The following is a 19,252-nucleotide window of genomic DNA, read 5'->3' as shown; positions in this document are numbered from 1 at the left end:
CAGCACTTGGGTGGGGCAGCGTTTTGATAATAGCCCAGAAGATGGGGGGGGGGGGGCTGCCTTATCTCCCACAGCCCCCTCACGCCACATTGCTGTCCACGTCCCTGTGGCAGCTGCCGTGAGGGAAGAGCCCTGGGTCTCCATCGTGGGGCCACTGGGCAGAGCCTGGCGCTGCGCCGGGGGGTGATGGGACGGAAGAGGGGCCCAGCTCCCATGGTGCTGCCCCTTCCGAGAGCCCGGCGTCATCTCTTACCGAACTCCCCATGGCAACCTAGCACGGCCCTGGGTTGTGGGGCTGGAGAAGGGAGGCAGAGCTGCTCTTTAGGGTGGGGGGGGGGCTGTTAAAGTTCTCTGATCTGGGGGTCCGCTCTGGTGGAGTGATGCTGTTTCTGCCTGGGACCACGGGGGGAGAGGCAGGAAGGGGGCTACAGGAGGGGTCTGGCTCAGGGCTCAGCAGGCGGGGAGGGGGTAGCTGTTCTGAGAATCGATCCCGTTGAGTGGTGCTTACGGGGAGGGTCCCATTGAGGAGGGCTGGGAGGGGAAACCCCTGTTCTATGTCCTGGCAGCGTCCAGAGCATCCTGCTGGCCTAAAGGTGGCAGCCCTGCCGGGCACAGGGGGGGCCTAGGTACAGGAAAGGGCCTACCACTGCTTCCCCTGCTCTGGCAGCTGGACTAGCATGGGCCAGCTGCGATGGGAACCTGCCTGACTGGGTGGAGTGGAGCCAGGCCAGCAGCCCGGCCTTGTGCCGGTGTGTATTGGGGTGTGAACGTGGCACTGGAGGGCAGCCCAGCTCGGCTGCACCACAGGGATCAGGCCTCGTCGTTTCCCGGGACCAGCAAAGGACCCAACTCCGGCTGGCTTGCTAAAGGCAGCTGAGGGGCAGGGAAACCAGGCGCCGCCCCCCCCCCCCCCTCCGAGCTGTGCGTTTCTGTGGGGCAGCTGGAAAGCAAAGCTCGGGTGGTGCAGCAGGTCAGGCCCTGCTGGCTGTGCACCCCCAGCCCGAGGTGGAAGCCTGCCGCCGAATCGTGGCTCAGGCAGGGCCAGGCCAAGGGGTGCCTGGATCCCACGTGGGCCAGGGTGCAGCCAGGACTCGAGCGTCCCACCCCTTTGTTCCCTTTCCCAGCCACTAGCCGACCTGCCCTCCCTGCCCTGGGCTAACCCCACGGTCCTCAGTCCCAGGCCCCTCTTCTCAGCTGGGACGGGACCCCAAACGCCGAAGGCCCAGCCCTTAGTCTAAACCCAGTGCGGGGTTTGTTCCTGGTGCAGTCGGTGCGCTGCAGCTCCGGTCTCCGCTGGGCCGGGTTGGGAAGCCGAGTGCCTGGGAGCTGAGGATGCCCGGAGGCTGCCAGCTTGTGAAATCCTGACAAGCTGGGCCCCTCTATGGGCAGCAGATCGCCAGGCCGGGCTGGCGCACTCAGCATGAGAGGGGAGGGGAGGCAGCCGGACAGGAGGGAACAGTGAAGAAGAGGCAGGGTCCTTTGCTGGTCTCCCCAGCTGGTGCCTACGCTCTCTCCCCCTTGGTGGATAATTCTGGGGCAGGCTGGTGCCTGGTGTGGGGCTGGCACCATCCTGCCCTCCCCTGATGCTGCGCTTGCCGCCGCGAGAGGGCAGGGGCGGGAGGCGCTAGCCCAAGGGCAGCTGGAGTTGGCACTGAAATGGTGCCAGGAAGCGCGCCGATGGCTTTGTTCGGGAAGGAGGAGTTGCCAGGGCTGGCCACAGGGTGCCACGCGGGAGCCTTAGCCAGCTTCCCCCCTCAGCTGACCTCTGGAAACTTGGCAACTTCCCAGTGGATTTATCCGCCCTCCCGCCTGCCTGATCTTTGCACATCTCTGGCCTGTGGCTGCCCCCACGTGGAGGTTTGAGCATCGCAGGCTGGTCGGGCAGCCCGGCCTGCCTGAGCAAAGGCGCTGCAGGAATTCAGCCCTGCCTGCAGGAGCTGAAACCAACCAGCCTTGGGTGGATTCTGGCCTGGCAGGTGCCAGCCTGTTCTGTCCCTAAGCTGGCTGGGGAGGCGGCATGAGCCGGCTCAGCAATCGTGCAGGGCCCTGAGCAGCTCATGGGGCCCCCACATTTGGTTTTTGTGTTGTGGGGGGGATATTCCTGCTTGGGGGGGGGCAATAGGCTAGCTCCGGTGCTCTGGTGTGACAGGACTTTAGGGTTCAGTTTCCCTCTGTGCCACTGATGCCCTGTGTGACCACGGGTGAGTCCCTTAACCCAGCTGTTGAGTGGGTGTGATGTAGTGGGGGTGCTGTCTGCTCCCATCCCACTGACTCACCCACATGTGGATTGGCCCAGCCTGAGCCGTTAGCAAAGCTCTTCCCAGGGGGAGAGACAAAGAAAGGGAGGTGGAGACCACCACCTGGCTGGGGGGCAGGGTCTGGGAGCTGGGCAGTTTCTGGCTGGGAAATGTAAAGGGAACAGACTAAGCTGAGGGTTGAGGGGGGGATGGACCCCCTAAGCCAAGGGGGCTGAGGCATCCTGGCCCTGACTCCTGTAACCACACCACGTCTATGCGGTGCTGTACCCTGGAGAAACAATAAACCCCTCTGTTCTACGGGCTGGCGGAGTCTGTTCTGGTTGCAGGATCGGAGGGCCCCCTGTGCGCTGTCACAGTGGGGATAACAGCCCTGCCAGAGGGGGGCCCATAATGGCCAGGGCTGGAGGCGGCAGGTGCCACATTGACAGCCCTGGAGAGTGGATGCGGTGGGGCCGCGCCAGTCGCGATTCCTCACAAGCACCAGCCCCCTTCCCTCTGAGCCTGGCCCCAGCCTAGGAGCTGAGCCCCTCGGCGAGGGGGCTTTTCCCACCACACTCATGCCCGGGGATGGCAGCGCAGTCCAGACGCAGCTGGACGGGAGCCCGGCAGGAGCTTCTGCCACACACCAGGCCCTGTCTGTGCTGCCGAATGAGGCGCTGGGCCCGAGTCTCCGCGATGGCAAAGCCCTAAGCCCCCTTGCCCAGGCTCAGGAGAGGAAGGGGCCCAAGCCGGCTTGGCACCACCGGGCACCTCCTCATCGTACCTCTCTCCGGCCCGCGGTGTCGTGACAGCCGCCCCCCCGGCTGTGGGGCATGCCAGCCGCGCGGTGGCCGTGCTGTGTGCATGGCTCCCCGTAACCATAGTGATGCTCAGCCATGGCCCCTTCTTTCAGGGGAGGCTGGATGCTCTTTGGCAGCCCCACGCCCCGTCGTCCTGCCCGTCGTCTCCCCGGTGCGGGCTCAGGCTGGGCCTTTGGCGGCAGCTACCCTGGTGATACCCAAGCGGGCTTGGCACCTGGGGTGCCAGGTAAACCTTTGCCCCTGGTCTGTGGGCGGCTCCATCCCCCGGAAGCGCAGAGCCGGGGTGGTTGTTAGCACACCCAGCCTTTTCCCGGCTCTTCCCCCCACCTCACCTTCTGCTCCAGCGAGGCTCCTTCCCTGCATTTCCCTGTACCCAGAGCCTGTGTAAAACCCAGGCAGGCCGGCCTTCCTCCACAGGCCCGCTCCCTCCACCTTCCCAGTCCCATTCAGGCCTGGAACTGGGTCGGCCTCCTCCCCCACAGGCCAGGGTTAGGCAGCTCCAGCAGCCCCTGTGTCTCACAGCCTGTTTCCTTGCAGAGCCAGGCCCCCTGGCTCCTTCCCAGCAAGGACCAAGGCGGGGCTGTGAACCCCCAAAACCTCCTTTCTGCTGCTCGATTGCTGCTCTGCCCCTCTGCAGGGCTCGGAGGGGGGAAAAGCAGTGGGGGGGGGGGCATTCCTGAGGTTTGTCAGTAACACGAGCTTGCATGGCTGCAGCCATAGGAGCCCAAAGCTCGCTGCGCTCCCTGGACAGAGTTTGGCACCTCTCCCAGCAATGGGGAGTCTGTCTGAGCAAGTGACCTGCCAGCCCATCCCCGGGCACCAGTAGGAGCATCTCCCACGTGGGCACCGTGGCCTGTCGCCCCGTGTGATGTTCTCTCTTTAGAGCACCTCCAGCTCGCTCTGGCTGGGCTTTCCCGCTTCCTTTACTGGCTGGCGGGGACTCCCATCTCTGCTCTCCAGGGTTCAGCCTGGGGAGGGACAGACAGATGGACAGGTTCCCACACCTGGCTCCTGGCTCCCGGCTCCCAGCTCCTGCCAGGATCCAGCTCAGTAGTGTCTTCAGCCCCATTCCCCAGCCCTAGACTGTGTCTGCTCCCTCTGCCGGCCCAGCTGGTCTCCATCCCTTCCCACCGACCTGGTGAGAGACCCTTCTCCTCCGCAGCGCCTCTCCATGTGCCAGCGGCGGTGCCGTCCCTGCTGACCACTGCTGTCATCCCCTCTCCTCGGTGCTGGGAGGGTTTTGGGGTGCGTGGATCCCCAGGAAGGGTTTCCCCGGAGCCAGACCCTGGTGCTGCGATTCAGTGAGGGGGCAGGATGCTCCATAGAATCATAGAATCATAGGACTGGAAGGGACCTCGAGAGGTCATCGAGTCCAGCCCCCCACCCTCAAGGCAGGACCAAGCTCCGTCTACACCATCCCTGACAGATGTCTATCTAACCTGTTCTTAAATATCTCCAGAGAGGGAGATTCCACCACCTCCCTTGGCAATTTATTCCAATATTTGACCACCCTGACAGTTAGGAATTTTTTCCTAATGTCCAATCTAAACCTCCCCTGCTGCACTTTAAGGCCATTACTCCTTGTCCTGTCCTCAGAAACCAAGAGGAACAAATTTTCTCCTTCCTCCTTGTGACACCCTTTTAGATATTTGAAAACCGCTATCATGTCCCCCCTTAATCTTCTTTTTTCCAAACTAACTTTCCAGCAGAAGGAAGCAGCTGGGTCTCCAGTCCATGTATGTGAGCCCTCATGGCTAGTCCCTCTGTGTGCGTGCGTGCATGCGCGTGTGTGTGCGCGCACTTGCTGGCTGAGCACCTTTGTCACTTGTCTTTGCAGGGACTGCTGTGGATGGCAGCTGCTTACAATTAAATTCCAGAAGTCCCCAGGCCTAGATCCCCCCTGGCCGAGTGGGGCTGGTCTGAGAGTCAGGGGCACCATTTCAGACGGGGGGTGGGGAGTACCTGTGCATGCCCTGGTGGGGGAAGGATGAGAGCATGGGGGGTAGACTGAGGACAGCAGTTTCAGCAGTTACTGAGCATGCTCAGTACCAGTTAAAGAGAAATTTGGGGGAGGGGAGGCAAACCACGTCCACCCTCCCCCTCACACATCACTTCTTTCCAGAGATTACTAAGGCACCGGAAAACTCTAGTTTTTTGGCAGATAACTTAGCGATTAGTTATGTAGGTATCTCATGCCTATATAAAAGAAAGAAAATTAAATAAATATTAGACCTACTCAGCTCCAATGCTCACATAGTCTGCCATCTTGTGTCAAGTCACTGAAGGGACACTGGCTAGTCTTACATTTTAATATATATTCTTACTTGGTTCCTAACTCTGTGGAGAGAGACACTGTCAGGAATCCTGGACTTTTTCTCAGCTCTGGAAGAGAAGTGGGGGTCTAGTGGGTTACAACTGGGTGCAGATATAATTGGGCTCTAATAAGAACATCAGAATAGCCAGACTAGGTCAGACTAATGGTCCATCTAGCCCAGTATCCTGTCTTCCAACAGTGGCTAGTGACAGATGCTTTACTAGGCATGCACAGAAGAGGCAGTCATCAAATGATCCATTCCCTGTTGCCTATTCCCAACTTCCGGCAAACAGGCTAGGGACGCTATCCTTGCCCGTCATGGCTAGTAGCCAGTGATGGACTGATCCTCTTCGAACTTATTTTGTTCTTATTGGAACCTTGTTATGGTTTGGACCGTTCCACCATCCTCTGGCAAAGAGTTCCACAGGTTGACCATGAAGAAATAATTTATGTTGTTTGTTTTCAATCTGCTGCCTAGAAATTTCATCGGGTGACGTTCTCATGTTACGTTCGTGAAGGAGTAAATAACATTTCCTTATGCTATTTTTCAACACCATTCATGATTTTCTAGACCTCTAACATATCCTCCCACTCATTAGTCATTTCTTTTCCAAGCTAAAACGTCTCAGTCATGTTAATCTCGTCTCATAGTAAAGCTGTTCTTCCCCCCTGACTATTTCTGTTGCCCTTTCTGTACCTTTTCCAGATCCAGTGTATCTTTTTTTAGATGGAGTGACCAGATCTGCATGCAGTATTCCAAGATGTGGGCGTACTATGACTTTATACAGAGGCAATATGCTATTTCCTGTCTTATTGTCTGTTCCTTTCCTAATGACTCCCAATATTCTGTTAGCTTTTTAGACTGCCACTGCACATTGAGCAGATATTTTCAGGGAACTATCCACAAGATCTCTTTTCTTGAGTGGTAACAGCTATTTTAGACCCCACCATTTTTGTATCTATAGCGGGGATTATATTTTTCCATGTGCATTACTTTGCATGTATCAGCACTGAATTCCATCTGCCCTTGTATGGCCCAGTCCCCCAGTTTTGTGAGATCCCTTTGTAACTCTTTGCAGTCAGGTTTGGACTTAACTATTCTGAGTCATTTTGTATCCTCTGCAGATTTTGCTGCTTCATTGTTTCCCCTTTTCGCAGGAACATTTATGAATAAATTGAGCAGCAGTGGTTCAAATGCAGACCTCTGAAGAACAACACTCTTTGTTCCTACTCTTCCCCCCCTATCTTTAAGTGGAGCACCTGGCAATATTTCCATAATCACCTAACGATCCTTCAGTTCCTTGAATGACAAGCCCTTTGTTATCTTGAGCTGCCTTCCTCTGTTTATAAACAAGCTCCCTGCCCCAAAGGCAAAGCTGGGAGGAGCACTAGCCCTGCTGCAGGTAAGAGCCGCCTTTGGAGCCAGGGCATGCGCTTTAAGCAGACTCAGCTATGACATCCAGGGGCTCAAATGTTAGGGGAGGCTACAGACCCACCCCCGCCAGCTCTGCATAAATGGCGCCCTTGCTGAGAGTTGAGCATGATTTGCACATAAACCAGTGGGTCTCAAATGTTGTGGCCTGCGGACAACCCTGCTCAACGCAAACCTTTCCACGGCCCACCAGCCAACCACCCATAATGGCAAATGGGTGCAGGACCGGGTGGGAGGTAGGGTGCAGGAGTGGGCTGGGGGGAGGGGGGGATCTGACCAGGTTTCTGGCCAATGGGAGCAGCAGGGAAAGCCTCCCGGTGAGTTTCCTGTGCTGCCATTTCCCCAGCTAGGGAAAAGGAGAGCTGCAGCATGTGGAGTCTCTTCCTCCCCCTCTCCCCCACAGCTGGATCTGGACTGTGACCATCAGAGCTCTCCCCTCCCCACAGCAGGAAGCCACTCTCTCAAGGGGGGACGTGTGGGGCTGGACACATGAGGCCCGTGCAGACTCCCCACTGCTGGGGGGAAGGGAGCTAAGCCCTGAGCCCGTGGCCCACCTGCAACACAGTCATGGACCACTAGTGGTCCACGGACCACACTTTGGCTGTGTCCAGACTCAAGGTTTTTTTTGAAAAAAGTAGCCTTTTTTCAAAAAAACTTCTCCTGCATCTAGACTACAGCTGCGTTCTTTCAAAATTAAATTGAAAGAACGTGGCTTTTCTTTCAACGGCGGAAAACCTAATTTCACGAGGAAGAATCCCGTTTTTTGAAAAAAGGCGTTCCTGAATGCAAACTGGGCTTTTTCGAAAGAGAGCGTCCAGACTGCCTGGGTCCTCTCTTTCGAAAAAGCAGCTCGCTTTTTCGAAAGTACTGCTTGCAGTCTAGATGCTCTTTTTGGAAAGAGGCTTTTTCGAAAGATACTTTTGAAAAAGCCTCTTTCGAAAGAGGCTTGCAGTCTAGACGTAGCCTTTGAGAACCGCTGAACTGAGGCATCTCTATGTATCTCCCTCCCCCCACCTCCCACGCTGCCCCTGTGGCCAGACTCCCACCCTTGCTGGTGTGCTAAGCAGCCTCAGGCCTAGGACCTCTATGGGGTGACTATGGAAGGAGCTGATAGAAATGTAGCCGTGTTAGTCTGGTGTAGCTGAAACAAAAAACAGGACTATGCAGCACTTTAAAGACTAACAAGATGGTTTATTAGATGATGAGCTTTTGTGGGCCAGACCCACTTCCTCAGATCAAATAGTGGAAGAAAATTGGCATAACCATATATACCAAAGGATACAATCAAAAAAATGAACACATATGAAAAGGACAAATCAAATTTCAGAACAGAAGGGGGATGAGGGGGGGAGGTAAATGTTTGTGAGCTTATAGGAACATGGTGATCCCAGGGTCTGATTCTGAGAGAGGAGGGGCTCTCCCTGGTGCTTTCCACCTCTGCCGTTTACATGGCGTCTAACATTACGCTGCTCCCTGTCCTGCCACGTTCCTGTGAGCTGCCGCACCCTCCCCAGAGACGCCGCTTTCCAGCAACTCACGAGCTGTTTCCCCGTCTATCTGGGGCTCCAGAATTCCTTATCCGTATGGGGACAGCCGCTCATGAAGAGCACTGGGGACATTTGATGATGGTTCCTCGACAGGACACCTTAGGAGTGCAAAGCACCGCGGTTTAGAATGCCACGCAGGGACGGGACCCGCCGGAGCGCTGCCGAGGATGGAGTCTGATCTCCGTCTGCCCAGGCCTCTCTCACCGGCGGGCTGCCCCCGGTGCGGTGCCGGGGGAGGGCCGCGTGCTCGTGGCTTGGACGGGTGTGTGTGTGGCATTCTCATGTCTGGTGGTGCATGGTCCAGGGTTTTTCCAAAGGGCTCTCGATGCCCCGTCAGGGCCCCGTTCAGCAGGGCGCGGGGAAAAGTGGCGGTGTCCCGCTGGGGGCGGCCGTGTGCGACCTGCCCGTAGGCACCTAAACAGCAGGTCCCTGGATAACTGGGCCTGGAGTGCAGGCTACCCTGAACCCGGCCTTGATGCCCCCTTGCCCAGATGTACCCACAGGCGGGGGCCGGGGCAGCTCTGCACCAAGGGGGCTGTTTTGCCCCAGTGCAAAGGGGATCCAAGTCCGGCTGCGGCTGGGGGAGGGCCCCATCTCAGCCCTGCCAGCTCCCAGCCCTCGTGGCTTTTCGGCAAAGCCTCCCAGGCCATATTCGGAGGCGCGGGGGCTGCGCGCAGCGGCTCCCTGGGAAATGTAGTCCCGCGCCCGTGCCAAAGTGGCTCCTGCAGCTGCCACTTTGGGGGGGCCCCGGGACTACAGCTCCCAGCAGGGCCCGCGGGGCCCTCCCCCCGCCGGCTGGAGGAGCGGCTCGGGAACAGATCAATGGGGGGGGGGGGGGAATGTGTAAGTTTCATTTGCTTCCTAGTTAAGGGCAGCTCGGATCTGCCGGCCGGCCAGCGGCGGGAGACACAGTGAGTGCGACCCAGCCCCCTGCCCGCCCCCCTCCCGGGCGCCCCCCCGCCTGCCCCGCGCCGGGAGCCCCTGTTCCCAGAGCGGCGGCTGCAGCCCGGGCGCGCTGCGAGACGCGAACTGCGGTGCTGGCGGCTGGACCCCAAAGTGCCCGGTTCTTGGATCTGCTCCCTCCGGCTGTGGGCTCGGGACCCGGGGAGGTCTGCCTGGGGGGGGTCCCCGGCTCGCGAAAGTCCGGCCCCTTCCCGGCCGGATTAGCTGGGGCGCGTTTGATGGGTTTTCCTGCTTCACTAGCGCCGGGAGGGAACTGACCAGCGCTGGGGGGCTGAGATTGGAGGCTGCTGATGGGGGGCTCCTGGCTGGCCCGGCATGGAGGGAGCAGAGTGGGGTGTGTGGGGGGAAGGGCAGCCCCTCTGCCCTCTGGACAAGAGACCCAACGGGGGAAGCTGCAGCCAAAGGGGCTGGCGTGAGCTGGGCAGTGGGGACGACAGCGCCGTGAGAGAGCTCTTGGACCCTCGCTCAGTGCCTGGGTTGCCAATGAAGGGGAGCGGGTGGAGCCAGGAGTCCCAAGGACTGAAGGAAATGCCAGGCACCCGGCTGCTTAGTTTCTCAGAACCGACCAGACAGGTGACTCGGTGGGGCTACCTGCCTGGGGAGAAAACATCAGACACCCAGGGGGAAGCGGAACAAGAACGGGCACCTAGACGGTGAAGTCCTACAAATTTGAACCCAGGCTCATGCTTTTAGAGGCCAGCTGGACTGGCTGAGAGCCAGGGCCCACAGGCTCACGTTCTGAACAGGCCGGGTGACTGACCTCGGGGAACAAGATCCCCAGGGCCAGTGGTGGGCGCCCCCTCTTCTGGGGTCTGGAGATCCAGTGGGGTGCCTTTCTGGAAGGGGGGCATCAACCAGACCCCAGTTACTGGGTTCAACTTCAGTGCATAGGGAACTGGGAGGAGTTTGCAGGCCTGTGATGTGCGGGTCAGATTAGATGAGTTAATGGCCCCTCCTGGCCTTAAGGCCTATGGATCTATGAAAACCTGACATGCCCACCCAGTTGAGTGGGCTGAGATAATTCCGTCCCCTTGTCAATTGCATCTTAGCACACATGGCTGTGATCAGTCCCTGCTGTGTCCTACGTGCCTCTCTTGCGTCCGGATACAGTTAGACTCCGGAGCAGAGGACAAAGAGGAACCAGGAAGAAAGAGGCTGACAGTCCCCTGTCTCGAGGCCGTTAGAAGAGCTGGTGGAGAGATTTAGGTCTACCCCTTTTTTGTTCTTGATGAAAAATAATTTTGTTGCAAATCAAAATGTTTTTGCAAAATCTGTTCGATTTGGGGGCAAAATCAGAAATGAAACAGGAAGTTTTTATTAAGTCTCTCAAAGGTTCTGTCCCTGATTTTCAAGATAGTTGGGGGTTTCCCCCTTTCTCTCTCTTTTTTTCCTCTTGGGAAGAGGTCAAAATAGGTGAGGAAGGAGTTCTTCTCCTGCCCTAGGAATCTGAAATCGGAGCCAACTTAAAAAGTGCCATGTGAGATGAAAAGTTTTGTTTTGTTTCCACGTGTTTTGGGGGGGCAAAGCCCAGAAAATTGAGTTGAAACATTTTGAAGAGGAAGTAGTAGTGGTATTAGTAGTAGTTGGTTTTTTTGCAAGAGACATTCCTGATTTATCCCGCACTTGGCTTCCCCTGGTGCTCTAGGCATGGAGTCGGGTTGTGTTCTATTTAGCTCTGCACAGGCATCTGGCTTCAAGTGCCACGGAGAGGGGCAGCATGGGGGGCAGAGAGGAAGTGTGGGCCTGACCCTCAGCTAGGTGGGTCAGAGGAGCAGGAGGGAGGGGATGTGATGTCCATCGGGGGACTTAGAGATACAGCGACAAACTAGTGCTGAGAAAAGCTTGGGGGCCACGTCTGGGCTTCCCTTCCCCCCAGCACAGCCCTGCTGTGGTTACTGGTAACTGTTGTTAGTTTTGCTGTGGTGCTGCACAGACATGCAGCGGGGATGCAGCTCCGAGGCTTCCCTGCCCATTGCGGGCTTGGCACACCCCTGCTATGCCTGGCAAATGCCCCTGCTCCGGCTGCTTCGGCTTTGCCTGCTGTACCGCCCCATGAGCCACTGTAGGAAGTATGTCTCCAGCTGGGTCCCCATCCCCTTTGGCCTGGTGCCTCCCTGCTGAACCGGGGATGGGAGGTGACCGCAGGGCCCGTGTGAGGTTCTGTACATGGTGCAGCATCCCGGAGGTGCTGGCGTGTGGCACCAGCATGGACGGGCACCCCTCTGCCACGCCTCTCGGGCTGGGCTTGAATGGGAGCAGTGGGAAGGGCAGGTTCATGGCCCAGGCTGCAGGGGCCACTTCCCCTCATGGGTCTCTTAGATGGCCCATATCCGCCTGCCCATCAGGGACCCTCGGGTCTATTGCTCCCCTCTCTGCCCCGGTGCCAGATCTCCTGGGGCAGGGCGCAGCGTGAATCCATCGAGGCCTCGGCCCCTCTGCGCTCAGATGGTCCCCACGGGGCAGGGGAGATGCCGGGCGCTGAGCGTGTGGCTTGCTCTGGGCCTGAGGTTGCCCCAGGTGCTGGGCGCGCTGGCATCTGTGCCACGGCTCTGGATGGGCTTCTCTAGCAGCTCCCATTCCCGTGCCCTGGTTTCAAACGCCTGGCACCTGGGTGGCTCTCTAAGCCCTGCCTCCGGGATCCGGGAGAGGCACCGAGCTGCAGCCGGCCTGGCCCCATCAGCTCTGTGCTGGGCCCCTGGGAGAAGACGTTTCTCCTGGGCGCGTGGAGCCGGCTGCAGCCTGCCAGGACCTGCCCTTTGCAGCTCCAGCCACCGGGGCCGGCACCAGGAGTGAGACAGCGTCTAGCATGGGGGCCGGGCGAGCCGGGGCCTGCGGTCTCCTCACCACGCCCTGCTCCCGTCCTGGCTCCAAGCGGTGCCCACTGCCCGCCTCCCTGGGCCTCCCGCTGCCTGCCCCCTTCCAGTCTACCTTCTCCCCACCTCCCTCCCAGAGCTGGTGGCTCCCCGTGAACCCTGCCCAGACCCCTCCTGGCCCTGGCCCATGTAGCTGGCTGCCCCCACACCCACTCCCAGGGCGAGGCTCACGCACGAGCAGCAGCTGCGGGGAATAAATAGTTCGGCCGCCACATTCTGAAATGGCAGCTAGGAGCTGTGGCCTCCCTGTGACATCCCCAGCTGCTGGATGCTTCGGTGGGGTCCTGGGCTGCTCCGTCGCTCCATTTGGGGGTCAGTGGGCTGGGATTGGCCAGGGTCCTACCGTGAGTCAGTGTTGGCTGGGAGTAGAACCCAAGAGTCGGGGTTCCCACCTCCTCCCCCCCACGCGCTAACCGTTAGATCCCACTCCCCTCTCGCACCCATGGGTAGAACTCCAGAGTCCCCTGCCGACTGCCATTATCTCTGTCCAAACCATCTCCCTGCAGGCACCCCAGTGAAGGGATCCCCCCGCTACACCTCTGCTCTGCCGGCGTTCCCCCTCCTGCCCGGGCGCTCTGAAGTGTGTTCGTTCTGGGCGTGGTTGGCTCCGAGCCGGCGAGTCACACGGGCAGGCAAAGACAATGTCCATGTGAGGGCTGCTTGCAGGCTGGGATCGTGCAGGGGCCAGGCAGTCACCTGGCAGCAGAGAGCAGAGCTGGCCGTGGAACGTGGTACGGAGACAGGATGGGAGACCCAGGTTCAATCCCCGAGGCCGGGCTCTTGTGCCTGGGTTGTCTGGGGGGCAGGGTCTGGGTTGGCTGGGGAGCATGGGGGCATCTTTGGTGGGTTCACATGTGCCCCTTGCAGACCTGCTTGTGCCAGGCTGGGCTTGGGGAGGACGCTGCTCTCTGGAGGGGAGATGCAGAGGGGCCCTGTTTGGCACCTGACACCCCTCCGTGGGTTGCGCCCGCTGTGCTAGGGGGGCTTGGGGCTCAATGTGAGCCGCTCTCGATGTGTCAGAGCCGGGTCCCCTTCGCAGCTGCGTGACTCTGTCTGCAGGAGCCGGGCCAAGGAACGAGGACAGCTCGCAGAGTGCTGACTCACGAGCCCCGGACCTGGCTGGCCGGGGAGCCGGGACGGTGCCGGCAGCAGGATCCCGGAACCGCGCGGTCTGTCTCCACAGGAAAGCAGAGGTGGGGAGGGCAGGTTCTGGCTCAGTCCTGGGGGAGGGGGAGGGAGAAGGGCTGGGAGATGCTTTGTCCCTGTAGCATCCCTTTTCCCGGCAGCCCGGAGCCCGGAGTGCTAGCCCAGCACTGTCTGAGCCTGCACCCACCTGGTGCTGGCGCAGCGGAGTCTCCTGCCTGGCTGCAGGTGGCGCTTTGTGCAGAGCATCATCCCTGCCAGCTGCTGGGGTCCCAGGCTGCGATGGGGGGGAGGGGGTGCCCCGGAGACAGCGAGGCCAAGAGGAGCCCACCCGGGAGAGGCAGTTTGTCCAGCTGCCAGGCCCAGAGACAGGGCAGGTCCTCCCTCCAGGGCACTTGTCTCAGCACCACGGTGATGGAGACAGACATGCCCCAGAGCCTGTCTAGTCCCGCCCTGGCCCTGAGCAGGGTGATGCTCCAGCTCCCACGCTGGGCTCCTGTCCCTTCCCTCGCTGTCCCTCGTGGTGGGAAGTTCTTCCTCGGGGACCCAGCTAGCCCAGCCTGAAGCAGGCAGGAACCGGGACCCCCCCACACCCCTCCGCAGCTTCCCAGTCCCACTGCTCACTCGCCCCTCTGGGGCTGGATTCCTCGCACCAGCAGAGCCCGGCAGGTCCTGGAAACAGGCCCGAGGGGGAAACGTGGTCTGGGATCTGCAGGCTCCAAGAAGGGAGCCAAGTCAGGGCGGCGGAATTGGCCTGTCCCGAGAGCCCCCCCCCCCCCCCGTGTCTCTCTCAGAATCCACTGCCAGGTGCCATCCCAAGACAGCGCCTTGGGCCACCGCCTCAGGGGCTGAGCTGGATTTGTGGGTACTCAGCCGGGGTTTCAGGCACCCCAGGAGCCATGGGTGCATGTCCGGATCCTGGGCACTCGCAGGCCCAGAGCTGCCGGTCAGAGAGCAGCCGGGATGCCTACCCTCCGGGGCTGCCCTAGAGCCTTAGGAATTAACGATTAATCTGTAATGAGCTAATGTCAGGGCAGCCTCTGCCAGGAAGCGCCGCCCGGTTTCCATGGCTGTCACAAGGCAATGGGGAAATAGCGGGCGGTTTATTATGCCGTGAACGTGGGCTTGGCTGACACAAGAGCAGCTGGGCTGGGTGGACGTGCCGCAGGAGGGGACACGCCCCGACTGGAACCTGCCTGGAAACCACGGTGCTCGGGGCGTGGACTGATCACAAAGACTTCGCCCCGGGCATTCAGGGTGCAGGGCTGCCGGCTTTAGGAAGAGCTCCTGCCTGTCCCCCCAGCCCTCTGGGGTCCTGAAGCCACTCAAGCCCCGGTGCTAGACGGGGACTGGCTCCATGGCCCGTCCGCCCTCCTGCGTGGCTGGGAGTTTCCCAGGGGGCTCTCCTGACCCCACTCCCGGCTGGCCACGGCACCAGAAAGGGAGCACCTTGTACAGTGGCCCATGGTGGAGCCGGGAAGGAACCCAGGAGTTCCTAACCCAGGAACCCTGGCTGTTAGGGTTGTCAGATGGTTTAACAAAAAATACCGAACACCCCCCGCCCCGCCACCCCAAAAATGGGAAAAAATTCTGTTGAGCAAAAAAAAAGGAGAGAGACCAAAGTTGTTGAGCAAAAAAAAGGGATTTAAATAGCCCTGCGCTCCTCTTACTCCCCTACCCCTGCCATGTGTGGGAATTTTCTGGTTTTTTTTTTTACTGGACGGGGGACCCAAATAACGGACAGGATGAAAACTGGACCCCTGGCAGCCCTACGTGCTGTCAGCACAGTTGGCAACTCCCCCTTCCCTTGGGTCTGTGGGAACCTGGGCAGGATTTTGGAAAGGGCGGTGGGGGTGGGGGAGGGGATAGTCCCATCCCCAAAATCAGCATCCCCCCCTTTGGGGTCCTGCGCTCTCCTCATTCCCCGTCAGTCGCTGCTCAGGGTGGAGGCGCTGTGAAGGCGGCTGGCTTGGTGGGACAGGGCCTGATTCCCTGGAGTGGGGGGTGATGCTGCCATGGCAATGGGTCCTTCCCGCCTGCCCCTGGGTGGCCAGAAGTGGGTGAAGCTGCTATAGGGCCTTGGGAAGGGCCCTGGCCCCTATGAGTGGAGCGGGGGTGCGGTTTGGGGGTGTCCCGGGGCAGCACAAGCGGCAGGCTCAGCCCACTGCCCCGTGCCAAGGCGGGCAGCAGCACCCTGCAGAGTGGCCTTGAGGCTAAGAGGTTTTATTGCTCATCCCATGGCACCTTTATGGGACCCGCCCTGGCTTGGCCCTGTGTGACGTGGCAGGTGCCCAGGCTGAGCTACCCGGAAAAGTTTCGCTGGCTGGACTTTGCTCCCACCAGGGCAGGGCCTGGCTGTTCACAGGCACCAGCCGCAGCCAAACTGCCCAGGGCTGTAGGCAGCGGGAGCTAGTGGTTAGAGCAAGGGCCATCTGGGAGTCAGGACTCCTGGGTTCTAGTTCTGCCACCGACTGGCTGGGGGACTCTGAGATGGGCATGGCCCCACTCTGTGCCTCAGTTTCCCTCTGGGTACATCAAAGCTCTCAAGGCTCTCCTGGGAGAGGGTTACCTGAGGGCAACATGCAGGGCATTTGAGAGCCTGAGTAGGGCAGACTAGACCCAGACAAATGGACCCCTTGAGAAACACAGGAAAATCCCAAAGGCTCCTTCTGCTCCCTGCAGAACCAATCCCCTACAGTGAGACAAATGCAGCATCCTAAGAAGGGGGTTTGGTGCCTGGTAGCCCCCCCACCACTGTCCCTTTGGTCCCAGAGACCAGCAGGGCTCCTCACTCACCCTGTTGCACCCAGGAGGTTCCTGCCCCATTAATGCCTGTGAGGGGCTGGCTCTGGTGTGCACAGGCTATGGGCAATGTCTCAGGTCTGGTGCTTTGATGAGGCAGGAAGACACTTCCATTCTGGGCTGGGAAATTGCAGGCAGCCTGGGCTGGGAACCGTGGGTTAGCAACAGCCTTCTGCCCCACACAGGAAGCATCCGGGTTTGAACCTGAGACCTTCCGCACCATGGGAGCTAATGGGACAGTGCCATGATCTCACAGCCATAGGAAACAGCCACCCTCTGGGCTGGCTGCAAGGCGTGTTTTACCAACTCCCCATATTAGGCGCTGGGTCTGTCCCACAGGCGAGTTGGACGCTGGGGTCAGTCCAGAGCTGAGGCCTCGTCTCTCAGGACCCCGGACGGGGCTTTACCCGGCTTCTGATGAGCTCATGAGGCTTTAATGCAAATTGACATTCGCCCCCATCTCCCCGGTGGCTGCCCCCAAGTTTGTGTGCGGAGTCAGATGTTCTCAGTCCTAGCAAGCCAGCCCCAGCTGGCTCTAGGCAGCAGCGTGATACTACGCCCCTCCCCTTCCCAGAGTTCGATAATAACCCAGGGCAGCAGGCAAAGCACGTCCGGCCCAGCCCTGGGCCTTGCGTTCCCGGCCCTGTTGCTAGGATCTGGCTGAGGAGGGGGTCTAAGGATTTGAATAACTGGGAGTTAATTTAACCCCGCATGGGCCTCCCAGGCAGCGGTGCAGCTGCACATGGCCTCCTTAGATCCTGGGGAGTGAGGAGGAAGACAGGCTTGTAAGAGAGATGTTAGGTGTGGTGTAAGCCCCAGGCCCTGCCTCAGTTTCCCTGTCTGTGCCCAGGGATAAGGAGAGGGGTCTGTCCCCAGGGGCTGAGTTTGTAGCGGGACAGTGCTATATAAGCCATAAAAGATCCCGCAGCATGTTGGACCCAACTTGGCTTCTGCCCCCAGCGGCTTGGCCTGTCTGTCCGCTCCCCAGGCAGTGTTTTCCTGCCTGGCTGCACCAACCCAGAGGTGGCTGCATTAAAATGCTGCTGTGTTTACGCAGGTGCAGGGGGTATGGAGCATTGTTGTAAGCAGGGGCATAGATTTGGCCCCGACCCCCCTTTTCCCCTTGAAGTCCCCCCCCCAGCAGCCTGAGGCCCCCATGGTTCAGGAACCCCTACCTCTGCCCCTCTGAATGTGAGTGGCTTGGCCCAAAAGTGGTTGGGTCATAAACTGGTTGCCCCCCCCTTTGGCTCCACTCTGGAGACATCCTCCGCCCAAGAAGTGATGGGGTAGAAAAAGTCGGAGGTTAGTGTAACGAACAGGGACGGGAACGTCCACACACGGGGATCAGAAATGAGAGGTTTCTGCTGAGCTTGTGTGGGGGGAGGTGTGGGGAGCCCAGGGCTGGGCTGGCAGCGAGTTGGGAGCGAAGGATCCTGGCAGACTGGAGGGAGCCCAGGGCTGGGCTGGCAGGGGGCGCAGACTGGTGCTTAAAGGCCACTCGCAGGCAGCACCAAGTATCAAACCAGGCAGGGGCTTGTCTCTCCTCGTCTTCAAAGCAACCTGTTCTACCCCCCTGCTCCTGCCCCTGAGCCGGCAACTCCTGGAACCCTCTGGTGCCAACCCATCGCATCACCACTGTGCCACGGGGCGGGGGGGAGGGGAGAGGGACATGGCTCTCAGCACCATCTCCCCTCAGAAAGCGGCAGTGGCTGCCCCGACAGGCCCCAGCCAGCCCCACCCTCGGCCTCTACCGGGTCCCAGTGAGACTCTCGGGCCGGGTGCCCTGACAGGAAAGGCGGCTGTTGCCAGGGGCTGCATTCCTGAGGACCCTGGCTTGGGGTTTCTGGCCGGTTGGCCTGACACTGCCCGCCTGGGCACGGGGGGATGCCAGGAGCCCCACAGAGACCCGTGGCCAGGACCCCAGGGTTCCACTTCGCCCCCCCCCTCCCCGGATCGCCCTAACGTCCAGCTCTCTCTCCCTAGGTGTGGGGCGGAGACTCGACCTTGGACCCAGTCACCATTGCTGCTTCCTGAAGCCGGGGGTGGGGGCCACGCTCCCCACATGGCAGCTGGGTGCCCCCCCTAACACCAGTCAAGCTGGATGCCTCGGGTGTGCGTGAGGCACCCTTAGGCCAGAGTCCGCCCGCCCGCCACCCCCACTCCCGTGGCGCCCCTGCCGCCCCCCTGCCCCAGGCTGGCCAAGGCCCGAATGGATCGGACATGGGCGGATTCCACGATGCCGCCACCATCACCGGTGGGTACAGCTGGGACCTGAGGAAGCCCCACAGGCCTGGGTCTCCTCGCTGGCTCATCGGGAGGCCCAAGGGCAGCAGAGCTCACCCAGCAGGGGATGGGGGGCTCGGGTTCCACCCTCCAGGGCCCTAGCACGCCTGCCTGTGGGGGACCCCAGCCAGCGTACCCCATGGGATGGACCTGAGTGGCACCTGCCAGCCCCCTCCCCCCCCGCCATCCCAGGCCCAGCTCAGGGAGATGGGCCCCACGGGCAGGAGACCCCGAAGTGTGGCCTGCCACCCCCCAGCTTTCCTTGGGGATTTGCTCGTCTGCAGGCCCTGTGGCCAGCAGGTGGCAGCAGGACCCCACCGTGGCCACCAGGGAGTGCAGCTGGGCTGTGACTCGGGCGGGCGCCGGAAGCCCCGGGGCTGGGGCTCAGTCCTGGGGGGGGGGGGGGATTGGCAAGTCCTCGCCCTGCGGCAGTGGGCAAGCTCTGTGCCCTGCCTCCAGGGCCGCCCGTCCTGAGGGCCCACGGCCAAAGAAAGGCGGGAGCAGGGCGGCAGTCGAGGGGGCACCGGGTCCGAGGATGGGGGGCTGGCTGGCGCAGGGGTCAGGGAATGGGGCAGGGGACTGGCTGGCTGAGGGGGGGGGCGAGGAGTTGGCCCCGGGGCCTGTCCCCTCGAGGGGTGACGGGCTCCAACCCAGCCCCAGGGAACCGAGCCGGCGGCCGAGAGGAAACGGTCAACCCCCAGTGACGCTGGCGCGGTGGGAACCGGCCCTCGCGGGGGGACCTGAGGGAGGAGAGGTGGCCGAAGGGGCCTGTGGAGCCCGAACCCAGACCCCTCTGCTCTCTGGGGCGAGCCCGCGCCGGCGGCCTGCCTGAGGCGT

At 60.6% G+C, this 19,252-nt stretch overlaps 1 protein-coding gene across 5 annotated transcripts in view; it reads left to right on the top strand.

The window, feature by feature from the left end:
* The first annotated feature begins 9,111 nt into the window (after positions 1-9,111).
* The window catches only part of HAP1 (huntingtin associated protein 1), a 29,472-nt gene continuing 19,331 nt past the window's right edge, over positions 9,112-19,252 (top strand). For 2 of the 5 annotated variants that reach the window (XM_075911268.2, XM_089773944.1), the window contains exons 1-4: positions 9,118-9,262; positions 12,694-12,918; positions 13,247-13,380; positions 18,116-18,386. In XM_075911268.2, coding sequence (XP_075767383.2) covers positions 18,353-18,386 — 34 coding nt within the window. In that variant the 5' untranslated portion in view covers positions 9,118-9,262; positions 12,694-12,918; positions 13,247-13,380; positions 18,116-18,352. Of the gene's footprint in view, positions 9,263-12,693; positions 12,919-13,246; positions 13,381-18,115; positions 18,387-19,252 lie in introns of all 5 variants that reach the window. The other 3 variants (XM_075911272.2, XM_075911270.2, XM_075911271.2) reach the window with 3 other exon arrangements.

Source organism: Pelodiscus sinensis, chromosome 29 (assembly GCF_052426305.1).
Source record: "Pelodiscus sinensis isolate ZL-2025 chromosome 29, ASM5242630v1, whole genome shotgun sequence".
Classification (NCBI taxonomy): Eukaryota; Metazoa; Chordata; order Testudines; family Trionychidae; genus Pelodiscus; species Pelodiscus sinensis.
Note: the sequence above shows the minus strand (reverse complement) of the source record. Positions and strands in the feature narration are given on the sequence as shown.